Below are 15,038 nucleotides of genomic sequence, written 5' to 3'. Positions count from 1 at the left end.
ATAGCACCTTTGGCCTCCTCTCTCCTGATACTGTGCCCCTGAGGCAGAGACAACCAGGCCTTAGATCAGAACAGCTTTCAGTGTCTTCCTTAATTTAAAGACAAACTGGAATATGCTAATGTCAGAAGGGTCATTCAATTTTTAATACCTTTTCTCCACTTGATGCAAACTTTCAGTCTTTAGGGTATAACTAATGCTGCTAAGGTTGCAGATTTATTGACAGTAGAAATGACAACTTCTGAAGGAAAGAGGTAGAGAAAGTAAGTCCCAAGCAATGCATTGGATAAGGGCCAGTATGTTACAGAGTACTCCTCCTAGGAAGCTCTATTTGTAACGAAAGCCAGGCACTTTCACAGTTTATCCTGACCCCAATTATTGATAGAACCATGACATTTTAGCTTGCCAAAAGGAGGAAGAAAGCCCCAACTTACAGAGGAGGTAATTTAATAGCAGCAAAGCAAGTTATTATTAACTTTTTGCTCTAAATATTCTAATATTGTTCTAATATTCTAATATCATTGCCCAACAGTTTAGATACAGGTCTCTACTGTGTTGTTTAAAGATGTCACAATAAATATGACATGCTTAGGCCAGGAAATCTGGAAACCTGCCTTTCACACAAGTGTAACTAACCAGTGTAGCACAGAAATAAACATCAAAGGCTTGTTGACATGCAAGAAAATAATCTTTTTGATGCAAAGAAAAAAAACCACATATCCTTCCTCAGATACAGATCTAACCTATGAGCTCTACACCTCCTTTCTATGTAGACAGTTGTAAGAAAGGAAACTAAGAGAGAGAGAGAGATTAGGTAACAAGGAAAGACTGAATACAGGCAAAAGGACACATGAGTTGTGAAAGAGGGTAAAAAACTAGTTGTTTTTCTACTTTCAACTCTGTAGGTTTTTTTTTTTACTTTTTTGTGGTGGATAAGTACATAAAAATGTAGTCAACAGTGAAAGTGTAAAACTCTAATCGAAGCTCCAATGGCCAATACAACTGTGCAGAAGTTCACTGAGTTTCAGGGGGTTGGGAGTAGCTTCCTTAATCCAGCTGCTTGATGTTTTTATTTGTGAGTTCATTACAATAAAGAGGTTTCTTTATAATAAATTTTCTTTTTTTTTTTTTGAGACAGGGTTTCTCTGTATAGCCCTGGCTGTCCTAGAACTCACTCTGTAGACCAGGCTGGCCTCAAAATCAAGAGATCCACCTGCCTCTGCCTCCTGAGTGCTGGAATTAAAGGTGTACACCATCACCATCCAGCTTATAATGAAATTTTTTAATTAAATACTACAATTTTAAAATGGAGGCAAGAGAACATAGTACAAATAAAACCCTAGGATCTCAGACGAGATACACTTAAACTACAAAGCTAGAAAAGCTCTTACTAGTATGGGTTTGCTATTTGGCCCAATTAAAGTGACAGACATGTGACATCTGCCCAGCTTCTAAGCCAGCACCTTTGTGACTCTGGGAAGCTATGGCACGTCTGTGGTGACACCTTGGGTTCCAGGTCTGACACCGCAAGCACTCGTGCCTGTGAAGGAGGATGTCAGGGGTGAAGCATGAGTTCAAGAGAGAGGTCTGGTGGAAACTCAGCTAAAAGAGGGAGGAAGGGACAGAATATACATCCCTGCAGACAACCCAGATGAAGAGCTTGAGCCAAGGTCACCTGCTTTCCAGTCTCCTAGGCACGTTGTAGCTCCTTAGGCTGCATGTCTTGAGTGGGTCAGCTTGCTAACTACCATCACACAGAAAGGCTGCCCCCCATCTCCACACACCTCTCTTTAGTCCCTCTGGATCGAGCTGATTTTCACACTGCCCAGGAACATGGTGCATTTCTATAGCCAATAAAAGGCCTCTGAAAGAAATCTCCTCTGGCTATGTAGAAGACTGCAGGCATTGTTTGGTCTGTGTCTAGTCATGTCAGAGGGGAAACCCCAGTCCCACTGCCCCCATCACTGGGGAGTGACAGAGAGTACTTCAGGCCATCCTCACACCATTTCAGGGTGGCCTTTTGTCTTGTCCTCCTCCTCCTTAGATGTGATCACCCCATCATTTACCATCATTTTCCAAACAAGTGGATTGAAAAGTGGCAGAGGAGAGCATGTCAAAGTGTCAGAGGTTACTGGTGTATCCACATGGAAAGGACCAAAGGGCTGAACATAGATACAGTGAGAGTTTTGAGAGGAGAGGAATGGGTAAAGTTTCCCATCTAGGTTAGAATATAAAGTTTGGTATATAGTCTTACCCAGAAAATGAATCTTTTGGTAAAATCAGTAGCTACCTGGCAACCATTCAACATCTGCCAGTCCCAGAGAGAGATGCTCATGGTTGACACAGGACAGGGATACAACGTGACACCAGAGAGAAGGCTGAGTTCCTGTTGCAGAGAAGGACTTCATCTTCTAAAGGGGCACATACAGAGGGGCATGAAGTCCCCATAACACAGAGGAGTGTTTTTCTGGGTGGTTAAACACTTTAAGGACACCCAAGAAACTTGTGGGCCCGGCCAGGCCTAGGAACCCAACTTCAGCCAGTGAAGATTGAGTTAGGCAAGCAGTTCAGACAGGGTTAGCAAGTATGGGTGGTCACCCCGACGCCCAGAGTATTTAACAGTTGTGGCAGACTCTCCGGACCTCTCTGCCCCTCAGCTGTAGAACTATACAGTCAGAATCATAGTTAATCAAGGTTCCAGGGGAGGATAAGGTCAAACGGAAATGATCTTTAGTTTAAGTATTTGTTACACATAATACAAGATTCTACATGAGAATGGGTAAGAGAGTGTGGAAAGACAGCTTTGAAGCTACTCACAAGAACACAGCAGAATATAACCTAGCTCTATTCTTCAGGTTAGGTTTTGCCTTTTTCTCTGAAGGAAAAGGAAAAAAAGAAAAGCCTCCTTAGGACTGAGGAGAAAAAAGATTGGCTTTAGCATTCAGGCTGTTTGCCACTTTTCAAAAGGCCTAGAATATGCTGGAACCATCCAGTCCCCCACCCAAACAAGCACCGACGTATGGAAGCATTCATACCTCAATCTGTTTGTGGTTGTAAGAGTGGCCACCACCATGTTCAAAGGTGTCCAAATTCCTGCCAAAACGGTCACTTATGCCCTTTAGCCTTGGGTTAATTTGTGGGTGGGAGACATGACCCTTCTGTTTAATGGCATATTCAGAAAAAAAAAAGACAAAACATACTGTCAGAACTCATGAAACAACACGGAATTCAATGCAGGGTATAGACCACATCAAAGAACAGAATGCAGTCCTAGACCTGGCTTCTCTGTTTTACAGAAACTGGTCACAGGACCAACCAGTGAGTACTTGCTCCTGCCTCTAAGTCGAGAGAGCACCCACAGCACAGCCATGCAGCTGGGCGAGAACTAGAGTAGGGTTACCAACAGGAGGGCTCCTTTCAGAGCTTCCCTGCTGCTGGGAGCCAGTGTGTAAAGCAAGTGTCTGCGAAGAGAGGTAGCTGGCCATCCTGCTGCCAAGATGTCCCTGTTCCAGGTATGTCTAGTGGGGACAATTTTGTGCTGCTCAGGTGAGGCTTGTGATAGAAACTTCTCCAGTGCTGCAAAAACTCTCCTTAAGGACCCAACTGAAAATGTTTAGTGTTGTGTGTGTGTGTGTGTGTGTGTGTGTGTGTGTGTGTGTGTTTGTTTGTCATTGTTGAACAGTGGCACACTTTTTATGGTGAAGTCTCACAGGCAATTGCAACACAAAAATACTATCTGTTCAGAAGCTCTTCCTAGATTCAAAAGGAAATCTCAAATAAAATCAAACAAAAACTGTCTTTAAGGAACTTTGAAGTGTATGGAAATTTAAGTTATCATGTATTTCTAAGTAATCCAATGCTAAAACTTTGACTCTCTGTTTTTACAACTGAAATATATTCATATTTAAAGTCAATTTATGGCTTTGCTGTGGGTGTTAGAAGTGTGTAAAGGCCACCCAGGCCTCTTCTAAATACCTCATTTTGCTATGAGGAACATAAGGTGCAAATACTTTTTCAGTCAGCCTCCAAGCATGATTAGCTTGATAAACAAGGGACACTGACCCAGAACTGAGTTGGGTACCATGCCTAGACCTTTAACCCTGGTGAGAACAAGGTCACACTACACACTTGGGAACAGTGTTTCTATACTTTTTTAAATAATCAAAGTAACTAGGAATAATGGCTCCTTGTTCCATGAGCTACAAGGAGGAAAAGGACCAGCGTTGTCTTTGGTCTAAAGCTGATGGTGGAAAAGCTAATCTGTATATTTGTGTCTAATGGAAACACAGATCAAACGTTGATAAGGAAATGGATAACACATTCAACAAATAGCTTTAAACATTGTAAAACTGTTAACTTTCCAAAAGAGAGCACCCAGTACCAAACTGTGACATCAGGTTTCCTTTTTAAAAAGTCGCAACTGGCACTTTTCTCTTCCATTTCCAGTATGCTAAGTACAGAAGGTGTTAATTCTCTGGACTATGATTAAAAAATGATTTACCATTCAGGCCATTATTTAGAATACAGCTGGCTTGCAGGTTTCCACTAAAGCACTGGCCCTTCTCCCACATTCTTTTTACCTCCTGGCACTTACCTGGAGCTGTAAAGGGCTGAGTCCAGAAGCAGCAGCAGCTGCCATTGTTGACGGAATGAACTGTACGGGGTAGTTATCACCTGTCGGGAAGAACAATGCATACAGGTTTAGACAATGCACAGGGAATCGCAGCAGACAAGTATAAACATGGTCCTTGGCTCGCCCCAGCTTTACAACATTGCCCTAAGCCCAAACATCTGCAGAAACAAAAGGCTTAGCTGGGCACAGGCTTGCGCTGCCGCCTTGGAACTTTTTGTTAACAGATAGCTGGTAGGCAAACTGGCAAAACATGAATGTGATGTTGAAAAAAATTAAATGTGCAATTCAAGCATGTTCGCTTCTCTATAAATCTTGTAATACATCATTTTTTTTTAAGAGTCAGAAAAAAAATCTTAAAGCCAGGCTGATGCTCAGCACACTGTGAAAAGAGGTTTTGCTCTTAGAGAAACTAAGTTTGTGCTTGGTAGGTAAAGTGTAGTCTTAGAATCCAAAAAAGACTATTTACTAATGGCTGGCCATAATGCTAAGTTTTATCTCATGAAAAAGTTAACAACATGATAAAAAAAATTCCCTTTAATATGGTTAATCTTACCTGCTGGCACCCTGAAATGCTGGCATTTTACTGACAGTGGAAATCTGTGTCTTTCGGTTTTACCTCTAGTACTAGAGTAGTGGAGCTTAGTGCAGAATCACATACACAAGGCACTGGTTGAACCATTTTTGGTGATGATAAATAAATAACTACACATTTTGCATGGGCTGTCTGCACTGAAAACCTGGGCGTGAGTGCTCTCTATGCTGCTGTATGGTATTTGAAGGCCAAGCCAACACCTACCCAGGAGATGGAACACCTTCTGTGACCTGAGACACAGGCCATGGCCAGAGACCCAAAGAGCCAAGAGAAGGGATGAGGACATAGTAGAGTGGCAGCAAGTGAACTAAAAATTAATATCTGTGGATGAATCACACAATATCAATGACTTAATGTAGTAGCACTCTGGCTCTAGCTACTTATTTAAAGTCAGTGTTATGTACTATCTCTAGGCTATATTTTAATAGGCTGTTCCCCCACACATTTTTGACATTTATAATAATCATGCTGTTTTGCATGAACTTTTCCACACTGAACACGGAATGCAATAATGAAGAAACATTGCAGGAAGAATTCCAGGCACTGAGATTGTCAACTAGAAAACAAGAGAATCTCTTGCTTTTGTGTCTGCATGGGCGCTAACACCTGCAGTTTGCCTGGTACTCCTCCTCCTTGCCATGTAAAGTGCTACTCAGCCGGCCCAATGTAAATGTTAAGTCGCTTTCACTTTTAACAAATTGTTAGCTTCTGATCTGCAGAGTCTCTTTGCGTCATATCCATAATACCTCATCAGACCATTGAGCACAGTGTGTGCCTGTACACAGTTCAGTAACAATTGGCTTCTGATTGCAAACGGGGTGCTGCCGCAGTGTATCACTCACACCATATTGTGCCGGTCTCCTATGGAGTCATGTTCAGAATATCTGACCTTGTTTTTCCCCTTCCATGAGGTTGATTTGAGTCTGCCCTACACTATGAGCTTTTTAAAAAAGATAACGAGGCAAAATTATTTTTATAGTAAATGACTATCACTTTATGCTTAAATAAATCTACTGATCTTCTTGATATTTAAACTAAATTATCTGAAGAAAGACTATCTTGATCTAAGGCAAATGGTATTTTTTTCTTTTGGTGGATATCTTATCAGCTTTAAAAAAAACCCACAAATGATACTGAATTAATGATGTTTCAAAAATAGAGGAAAAAAATAACCATTCCACCCATCAACACAGACCTCCTCCCCAAACATTTTGAAGCTGTTCTTTCTTTAAATGTCATGCATTATTCATGCAACTCTACACCACAACCCCCTCCCTGGAAGTTTAATACCAGTGGCTTTATTTGTACTAAAACATTTTTCATGTCAAACATATTTTAAAAAATCAAACTCTGAAAGAATTCCCCAGGGCACTCCTTCTCCATAGCTGTCATGCCACTGTGCCGTGAAATAGTCGGCTTTTTACATGGTTTCTGGCTTGCCAGTTAATTTATGACTATCTCTACCACACCCTGTAGTACTCTCCAGCTCACCTGCTGGCTACAAACAGCTTTCTTTCCACTGTTGACAAGCATATTTTCAAAATATTTTTAACCTTTCTGCGGGTTTGAATCTGCATATCTGAATAGATCTTCAGAAAGCTATTTCTCCAGAACCCATCATTGTATCAGTACTAAAAGTCAAAATGAATACATTAGAGCAATGGAGTATATCACCAAGGATGGTTACAAGAAGGAGGGGAGTGGAAAGGCAGGAGAGGGGGATGAGAGTTAACCATAGGAAAAAATGTAAGAGGAAGAGAGATTTCAGGGCAACATGAGTTTAGCTTGTGATAACAAAGTTACACACTTCCTTCTACCCACTCTAATTTTCTAATTTGTAACAGTTGATCAAGAAAAGTTTGCAGAAGCTGACTTGGCAGGGAATCAACCAACATGTCGCAGCAGGGTTTTTTTTTGTTGTTGTTTTTTTTTTTTTTTTTTTTTTTTTTCCAAATTTGATTCTGGATGTGAACTGTTTGCATGAGGACCATTCTTTTTAAATTTGTACAAAGGAAGAGGCAGCCTGTTGTAACAGGTTTGCTTTAGACATGACTGTAATCTGGCCCTTCTCAGACCGTAAGTCTGAGAAGACAGTCCCCAAACATCAATCTGAGAAGCAATGGTCATTCTCTAAGTCCATCTTCTAACCATCTAGCTATTATTGTAGAGCGAGCACAAAACAGAATTGAGACCCACATAAATGTGGCTAATACTGAATTTGTCCATCAAAGCAGGCAACATTCCTTTGGCATCCCCTCCACATCAAGAGTTCCAAATGAGAAAGAAAGAATAAATTCCTAACTTTCCAGAGACACTGAGATCAACCCAAAACTTAGTGCATTTAATTAATCACTAGAGGTGGAGAACTTATCCCAAGACCCTGGAACACACTAGACACCCCTCAGAATATTTTGAGTGGATGCATTTCATATATAAATCCTACTTTCTAAAAGGAGTCATTTAAAAAATCAGAAAAACACACTCAAAATCTCATGGTAAAATTCTGACCAACTATTTTCATTCTTTAGAGAGGCAAGGGATTGGGAGAGTTGTAGATTCAAAGATTTTTTAATTATAGATATTAATACACTGTAAAAGTCATTTTGAGAGTTGGGAAGAGTAGAAGGGAGAAAGAAAAATCAGAATTAGGAGTGAGGACTCAGATTCTTCAGTAACGGAATAAAGTCTCTTATTTCATTTTCCACCCTCCAACATAAAAGACCAATGTGTTACACATCCCTAACTTCACAAATTATTATGGTGGCATACAGGAAGTTAACAAATCCAAGGGCCATACTTTCATGAGGTATTAGAATAATGTCACTATACAAAAGTTTCTAATACAGAATTGAAGGTGTCACTTTTGCCCATCATTTCTTGGTCCTCTGAGAAGATAAAGTAGGTTCAGACTTAACCCTGTGTGGTGCTGCACTGTAGCAAAGGTTTGCAGGTAATATGTGATATATTTAAAACTCTAACACACTACTTTCAATTTGTTCAGGGCACACAAAAAATAGAAAGCATTATGATATACCCTGCTGAAACCAGCACACATTCTCATGTTTCCTTCTAAATCTGTCTTCTATTCATCAAATACTATTCAGGTAAAAAGATTTTAGCTTGGTTTTATTTATTTATTTAAATATCACATATATTGCTCTACATGCCTCTTAAAAAGCTAAAAATCATGGGCCATATTTATCCCTTCACTTATTTTGTGGATGCATCTTAGATTCTTGGCCAATCATCTGAAAATCATGGCATTTGCATGATGGCAATTAAGTAAGTGAATATGAATGAACAGATACAAACTGTCCCCATAAGAAATCAACTCAAATGACAACTCAAAGCTCATGTCTAACTACAGCTCATTTGTGACAGAATCTCCACACATGAGAAGACACGGGAAATAAACCTTGATATTCATAACACAGGTTGGGTTACACAACTGAGGGCATTTTCTTGCTGGACCTCAGGACTCACACTGAAAATAGAGACACTGATGGGAGCATTGCAGAAATGCTTCCATTCTAGATATGTGGATTGAATTAATCCATGTTTCAATGCTGGTGATACACCTCTACTTTGAAATATTCTGAAAGAGCAATGGCTGGCTTTGTAAGATGTTGCTTGGATAAGCTCAAACAAAATTATTTTTTAAACAAAAAGTTTAAGAATTCTTTAATATTATACCCATTTCAACTATGTTCCCAAGAGTATAAAATATCCATTTGGAGAACCTTAGCCTGAATGCTAAAACCATTGTTTTTGATATGTAAAGCCCCAGGAAACTTAATACTTAAAAATTTTAGTTTATTCTTTTCATTTAACAAAATAGAATACCATTTATCCCCACTTATATCTTAGGGTTGTTATAAAAATTAATGAGATTACTCACACACATGGGGTTATCTTGACCAACAAATGGTATGCAATAAAAGAAAAATCAGCTAACAACTGTAAGCATTGTATGCCAACCAATTAAACAACTCAGAAGAAACAGAAAACACAAAAATTACCTGTTGTGGGATGTTTTGTATGGCAAATGTGTTGCTGATTAGTCAATAAATAAAACACTGATTGGCCATTGGCTAGGCAGGAAGTGTAGGCGGGACAAGGAGGAGAATAAAGCTGGGAAGTGGAAGGCTGAGTCAGAGAGACACTGCCAGCCGCCAGGATGACAAGCAGCATATGAAGATGCCGGTAAGCCACGAGCCATGTGGCAAGGTATAGATTAATGGAAATGGATTAATTTTTTTTTTTTTTTTTTTTGGTTTTTCGAGACAGGGTTTCTCTGTGTAGCTTTGCGCCTTTCCTGGGACTCACTTGGTAGTCCAGGCTGGCCTCGAACTCACAGAGATCCGCCTGACTCTGCCTCCCGAGTACTGGGATTAAAGGCGTGCGCCACCACAGCCCGGCCGGAAATGGATTAATTTAAACTGTGAGAACAGTTAGCAAGAAGCCTGCCACGGCCATACAGTTTGTAACCAATATAAGTCTCTGTGTTTACTTGGTTGGGTCTGACGGCTGTGGGACTGGCAGGTGATAGAGATTTATCCTGACTGTGGGCCAGGCAGGAAAACTCTAGCTACAAATACCTAACTACTCAAGCTCAAATGGGACATCTCAACAGACCTATAACAAACAGAGATTGAATTAGAGATCAAAACCCCCAACAAAGAAGCGACTCGACTCGAAGGGCTCCCCAGCACGCTGTCAAATGCTTTATACCACCTTACAAGCTCTTCCAAAAAACAGAACAGTTTCCTCTATTCTATGAGGTCTCAAATACCTTGATGACAGTTAAGTATGTCACAGGAAAAGAAAATTTAAAACCGATATCCTTCATAAATGTAAATGAAGTATCTTTAATAAAACACGAGCAAATTCAATCCAACAGAATATTGGAAGCATTATTTGCCATAACAAGCAGGATTTATCCAGAAATTATAAGGTGGTTCCATCTAAGCAAAACAATTAAATGCATTACATAATAGAACAAAGGTGCATGGGGGAGTCCTGCATGATCATCTCAAAATTATACAAAAAGCATATTCAATCATTCCATGATAAGAACTCTCAGAACTATGAGTAAAAGAAAAACTCAGAATGACTAAGAGGTAAAGATTTCCAGTCAACACTGTACTCAATAGCAAAAATTAAAAGCTTAGCCTCTAACATCAGAAACAAGATAACAATACCCATTTCACTGGTGTCATTCATTGCTGTCTTGAAAGCTCCATCCAGTACTACTACACAAGAAAAAGATGGGAAAACATCCAAATTGGTAAGAAAAGTGAAAAAATAATCTATTTTGGAATACACACACACACAAATACGTATATATATGTGTGTGTGTATATGTATATATATATGTGTGTGTATATGTATATATATATATCATACACATATATTACACAAAAGTCCAATTTAATTATTTGTGCCAAGGATAAATATAAATAACCCAAAAGGAAATTAAGAAAGAATTCCATTTATAATTCTGCCTAAAAGAATTTAACACCTGGGAATAAATCTAACCAAAGATTACATGGAAAAAGTTACACCCTGAAAACTATAAAACACTGTTGAAATAAATAATGAAGCCATGAAATTGCCTAAGTGTCCACCAACTGAAAAAATGGGGGAAAATGTGGACACACACGGAACACTATTTAACCATAAAAGGATCAAAGTGTGTCATCTGTGTCAACATGCATGAAACTGGCCGTCATTGTGTTAAGTGAAACAAGCCAAAGCACAGAAGGACAATTATTGCATGCTCCTGTTCATATTTAGAAATCTAAAGTCAGTAGTGCTCATAGAAATTGAAGGTAGAATAGCAATTGACAGAGGTTTGGGGAAACTTGAAGGGGAGAAGGCATGAGACAGTTTGATCAATAGGTACTAAGATACAATTAGAAACGAGACCTGGCATCCCCACTGCCCAGCATGATGACTACAGGTCATGATAATGAGGCAGTATATATTTCAGGAATGAAGAAAAGATTTTAAGTGTTTTAGCATTAAAATATTACAGATGTTTAAGGAGCTTGGTAGGTTTACCTTGATTGAACATTATATCATCTATGTATCAAAACATACACCATAAATATGAACAATCTTCATTTGTCAGTGGATATTTTTTAATTCAATAAAAGAAATAAAGACAGATAACACACAGAAAGAAGTATCTGTATTGACAAGAAGACAACATTATTATGATGTCAATATTCTTCAAAGAAATCTACATATTCAAGAAAATACCTATCAACAACCCTTTACACAAAATGGAGAAGAGCTGTTCTTAAGCTCATATGTAATTGCAAGGGTCCCTCAAAACTGCAACAGTCTTTAAAAAGATGAGTAAAGTTAGAAGACTAAACCACCTCAACACTGACTACAAAGCTACAGTCACTTACACAGTGTTGTACTGACATAGAGACAGGCTGGCCAGCACAGCAGAATGAACAGCTCACACATACATTCAATTTATTTTTGAGAATGTGTCGCAACCATTAGAAGGAAGAGGGTGGTCTTTTCAACAAATGCTGTGAGAAAAACTGGATGCCCACTTGCAAAACACATTGATAACCAATTTGTATATTTTGTGTATGACTTTCTTTTACACAGCAACCATATTAAGCTTTAGCTACTAGCATAGAATAAGGAGTACGTTGAGGGTCTAGGTGCAAGTACACATCCTGTTCTTAGAATCTCTGAGGAAAAGTCAAGGGTGTTGATCAGACATAATAGTTTTAAAATCCCAGCTACATATGGCAGTGGTCAGCTGCCTCATCCTTGGAATACAAAGTAGGCTAGACATGGTTTTATTTTTCAGGCAAGTCAACCCTGTTCTGATGTACACACACACTGGCAACTGTGAAGGGGTTTTCTCCTTTGATTTCAAGCATCCATACTCAAGTGTGTTTACTATCTCCCTGACTGTTACATTTAGGTCTCACAACGGGAGCAACTAATGTCTGGGTCTTATGTTCTGGACCCTCATGGATCCCTATCTAGAAAGATGTCCTAATTATAGGACCAAATAAGAATAAAAATTGAGGGATTAGAACTTAGTAAAGTCACTTCTAGAAAAGCCAGTCTTGAGATGCCCCCGAAGATGCCTTCTTTATAGGCATCTGGCAGCATCCTGGCAGCAAGCCTCCTCAGCTACTTGGAGGTAGAAAATCTCATATGGTGTGTGCCATAGCTGGCACCCTACAATTTCCAGAGACACAAGTCACACAAGTCAGATCATCTGGAAGGGAGTGAAGACTCAGAGCCCTAAATGTGTCTGTGATGCTATTCTAACATAGGATACCAAACAGCCAACTTCAACAAGCAGTGAGTGACACCCCACAATGGTCCTTGCTTCCGGCAACCAGGACAGTTGTTCAATCAGCTAAATTGGTTTACTTAGCTCACAAACACCAGGAAAATATGGCTGTTCTGGGAGAGGTGGAGGAAGATAAAGGAAAGGAATTTATGTTCCATTTTATAAGGACCAAGGAAGCACTTGTTCCTCTTCTCACTTAGGGGACCCAGATATGGATATGTGCCACTGTCTTTCAGGCTTGTGTATCTCTCTCCTAATCTAGTAAAAATCTAGTAAAAAAAACAGACAATGCTCTACCCCAGGCTCATGGACTTGGGGAATCTTTGTATTGGAGGCAAAGCTGGAGCATGGACATTTCTGAGCAGCTCCCCAATAAAGCTGCTACTGCTGACCCAGGGACCAGTCCTGGAGAATCCGCATTTTAGTCCAGTCCTCAAATTCAACACACAAGGAAACAGACCACTAGATCACTTAAGATACAAGCATCTGACAGCTGAACCTAGAGTCCAGAACTGCCAATCACTCCACCCAGTATGTTTGTTATTACATGGTGACTTCAGTAGTAGCAAAAAGAGAGATCAGTTTTAATCAAGGGACCTAGAGGTCTCCCACTGACAGTAATTCTGCACATCAGGACCATATTCTTGGAGACAGTTCTTGAGTTCGGATAATGTAAACACTGTCAAATTTTAAATAAAGTTTCCTCTGTTCTCTTGTTGTTACCCAGAATTTATTTGCTCTTGATATTTACTGTCATGAATTCCAATCATTGATTACAACACATTCATTAGCTATGATCATTTAGCTCCACAAAATGAAATTGTCCTTAACATTTTATTCCAAGTGATGGGGATCAAACACAGGTCTTTGTACATGTAGGCAAGAGCTCTACCACTGAGCTACATCCCTAGCACCTTGCCTTTCATTTATTTTAAATAAAGCAATAATGTGGTGGGGTAAAGTGCCCTTTATTAAAGCCAGGATAGACACCCACTGGTGAGAATGTAGTCTGAGTGCAGACATGACATTTCCTCCTAGAGTTTTAATTAGCGAAGTGGTGATGCTATCTAATATCTCCCATTGTTCCCTTTATGTCTCCCTTGAAAAGGTGATGTGTTTACCCTGTCTCATTTAATCCTAATCTAGTAGTTGCTCATGGACATTTCAAGAGAACTGATCAGAATTCAGTTTGGGGCAAAGTGTTTACTTGTCCAGACTCCAGTTAAATAGTGCTCTCCTCATCTCCTGTGATGGCCAAAGACTGCATGGTTCAGTTTCATCAATGTGTAAGAATTTATACTACTCACGGCCTAAGTGTGTCTAATCCATTTCAAACATCACTTTTATTTATAATAAAGTTTAGATTAACCAAAGGACTTAAAATTCAGGTTAAATTATTTGATATAAGATTGGAGTTAATAGAAAATACCTTGAGATAGCAGCTTGCCTGTGATTGAGACTCTTCCTACAAACGCCACTGTGCTGTTCTCAACAGGGTTAGCCAGCCTAACCAAACACAGTTTTGCTATCCAAGGACACATCTCTGAGTTCACTGAAAGTCACTAAGTCCTATACAAAATTGTTCCTGTCCGTATCTTCTCACTTACATGGTACAGCCTCATCAATGCCTGTGGGAGAGAAACAACCTTAATTCACTGAACACATAGCCATATCTGCCCCCTGAGAAAGGACGCCACTGCTGTAATAAAATTAGGCAACATACAATAAGATATCTATAGTAGCAGAGAATAAGGCCCATGTGTGGTTTTGAGCTGTAAAGAATATTGGTGGGAAGAATATTAAACCAAAAGACAATATCTGTGCATAATTTACTGACTGGCTCAGGGATGCCAGCTCTGAATCAAGATGAAACAATAAACTTAGTTTACATCAATGGTCAAAATGAAGTTGGCATAAAGAACTAACTCAGAGTGAGAGCACTGATGGACATATGCTCCCTTACACTGAATGCAGAGGCCAACTTTATAAGGGTAACTTGCTGTGAGAATTCTATTGTAGGAAATTGAACATTTAACAATTTGAATGACATAATTTCTTCCACTAAAGTTTCTAGAAACCTCATGGGAATACAGACCCAGGAGCCATAATCTAAGATGTGGAAAACAACAGTACCTCAGATTTTAGAATATTTGCATAGACTTACTGATGAAGAAAACATTAATGCAAAATGTTTTAAAAGCCAAAATTTTTCAACATCATTGTACACCTACCATTTCCTATCTCAGAGCTGAGATGCCCACCCTTGACTTATTTATGTTTGGAGATTTTTTAATCAGCCCTTAGATGGACCAGTCCCTCAGCACCAGTATCCTCCTCAAAGATTCCTTCCTCACAGGAAAGGGAGTTCCCTACCAAACACAAGTGAGACACCCACGGTCAGAGCTTCCGGGCTGTTTCATCAGCTCCTTTAGGATCTCAGGGAGATGGTTTATGTCTGTGGCTTAAGCATATTAAAATGT

At 39.5% G+C, this 15,038-nt stretch overlaps 1 protein-coding gene across 1 annotated transcript in view; it reads right to left on the bottom strand.

Annotated features, from left to right (window-relative positions):
* The window catches only part of Sox6 (SRY-box transcription factor 6), a 569,660-nt gene that overhangs the window by 107,643 nt on the left and 446,979 nt on the right, over positions 1-15,038 (bottom strand). The window contains 2 exon segments of the mRNA XM_052714601.1: positions 3,033-3,155; positions 4,592-4,671. Coding sequence (XP_052570561.1) covers positions 3,033-3,155; positions 4,592-4,671 — 203 coding nt within the window.

The sequence above is a fragment of the Peromyscus californicus genome, unplaced genomic scaffold (genome assembly GCF_007827085.1).
Source record: "Peromyscus californicus insignis strain IS unplaced genomic scaffold, ASM782708v3 Scaffold_4__1_contigs__length_199733344, whole genome shotgun sequence".
In the NCBI taxonomy this organism is placed as follows: domain Eukaryota; kingdom Metazoa; phylum Chordata; class Mammalia; order Rodentia; family Cricetidae; genus Peromyscus; species Peromyscus californicus.
This window is presented reverse-complemented; position numbering and strand designations above follow the sequence as displayed.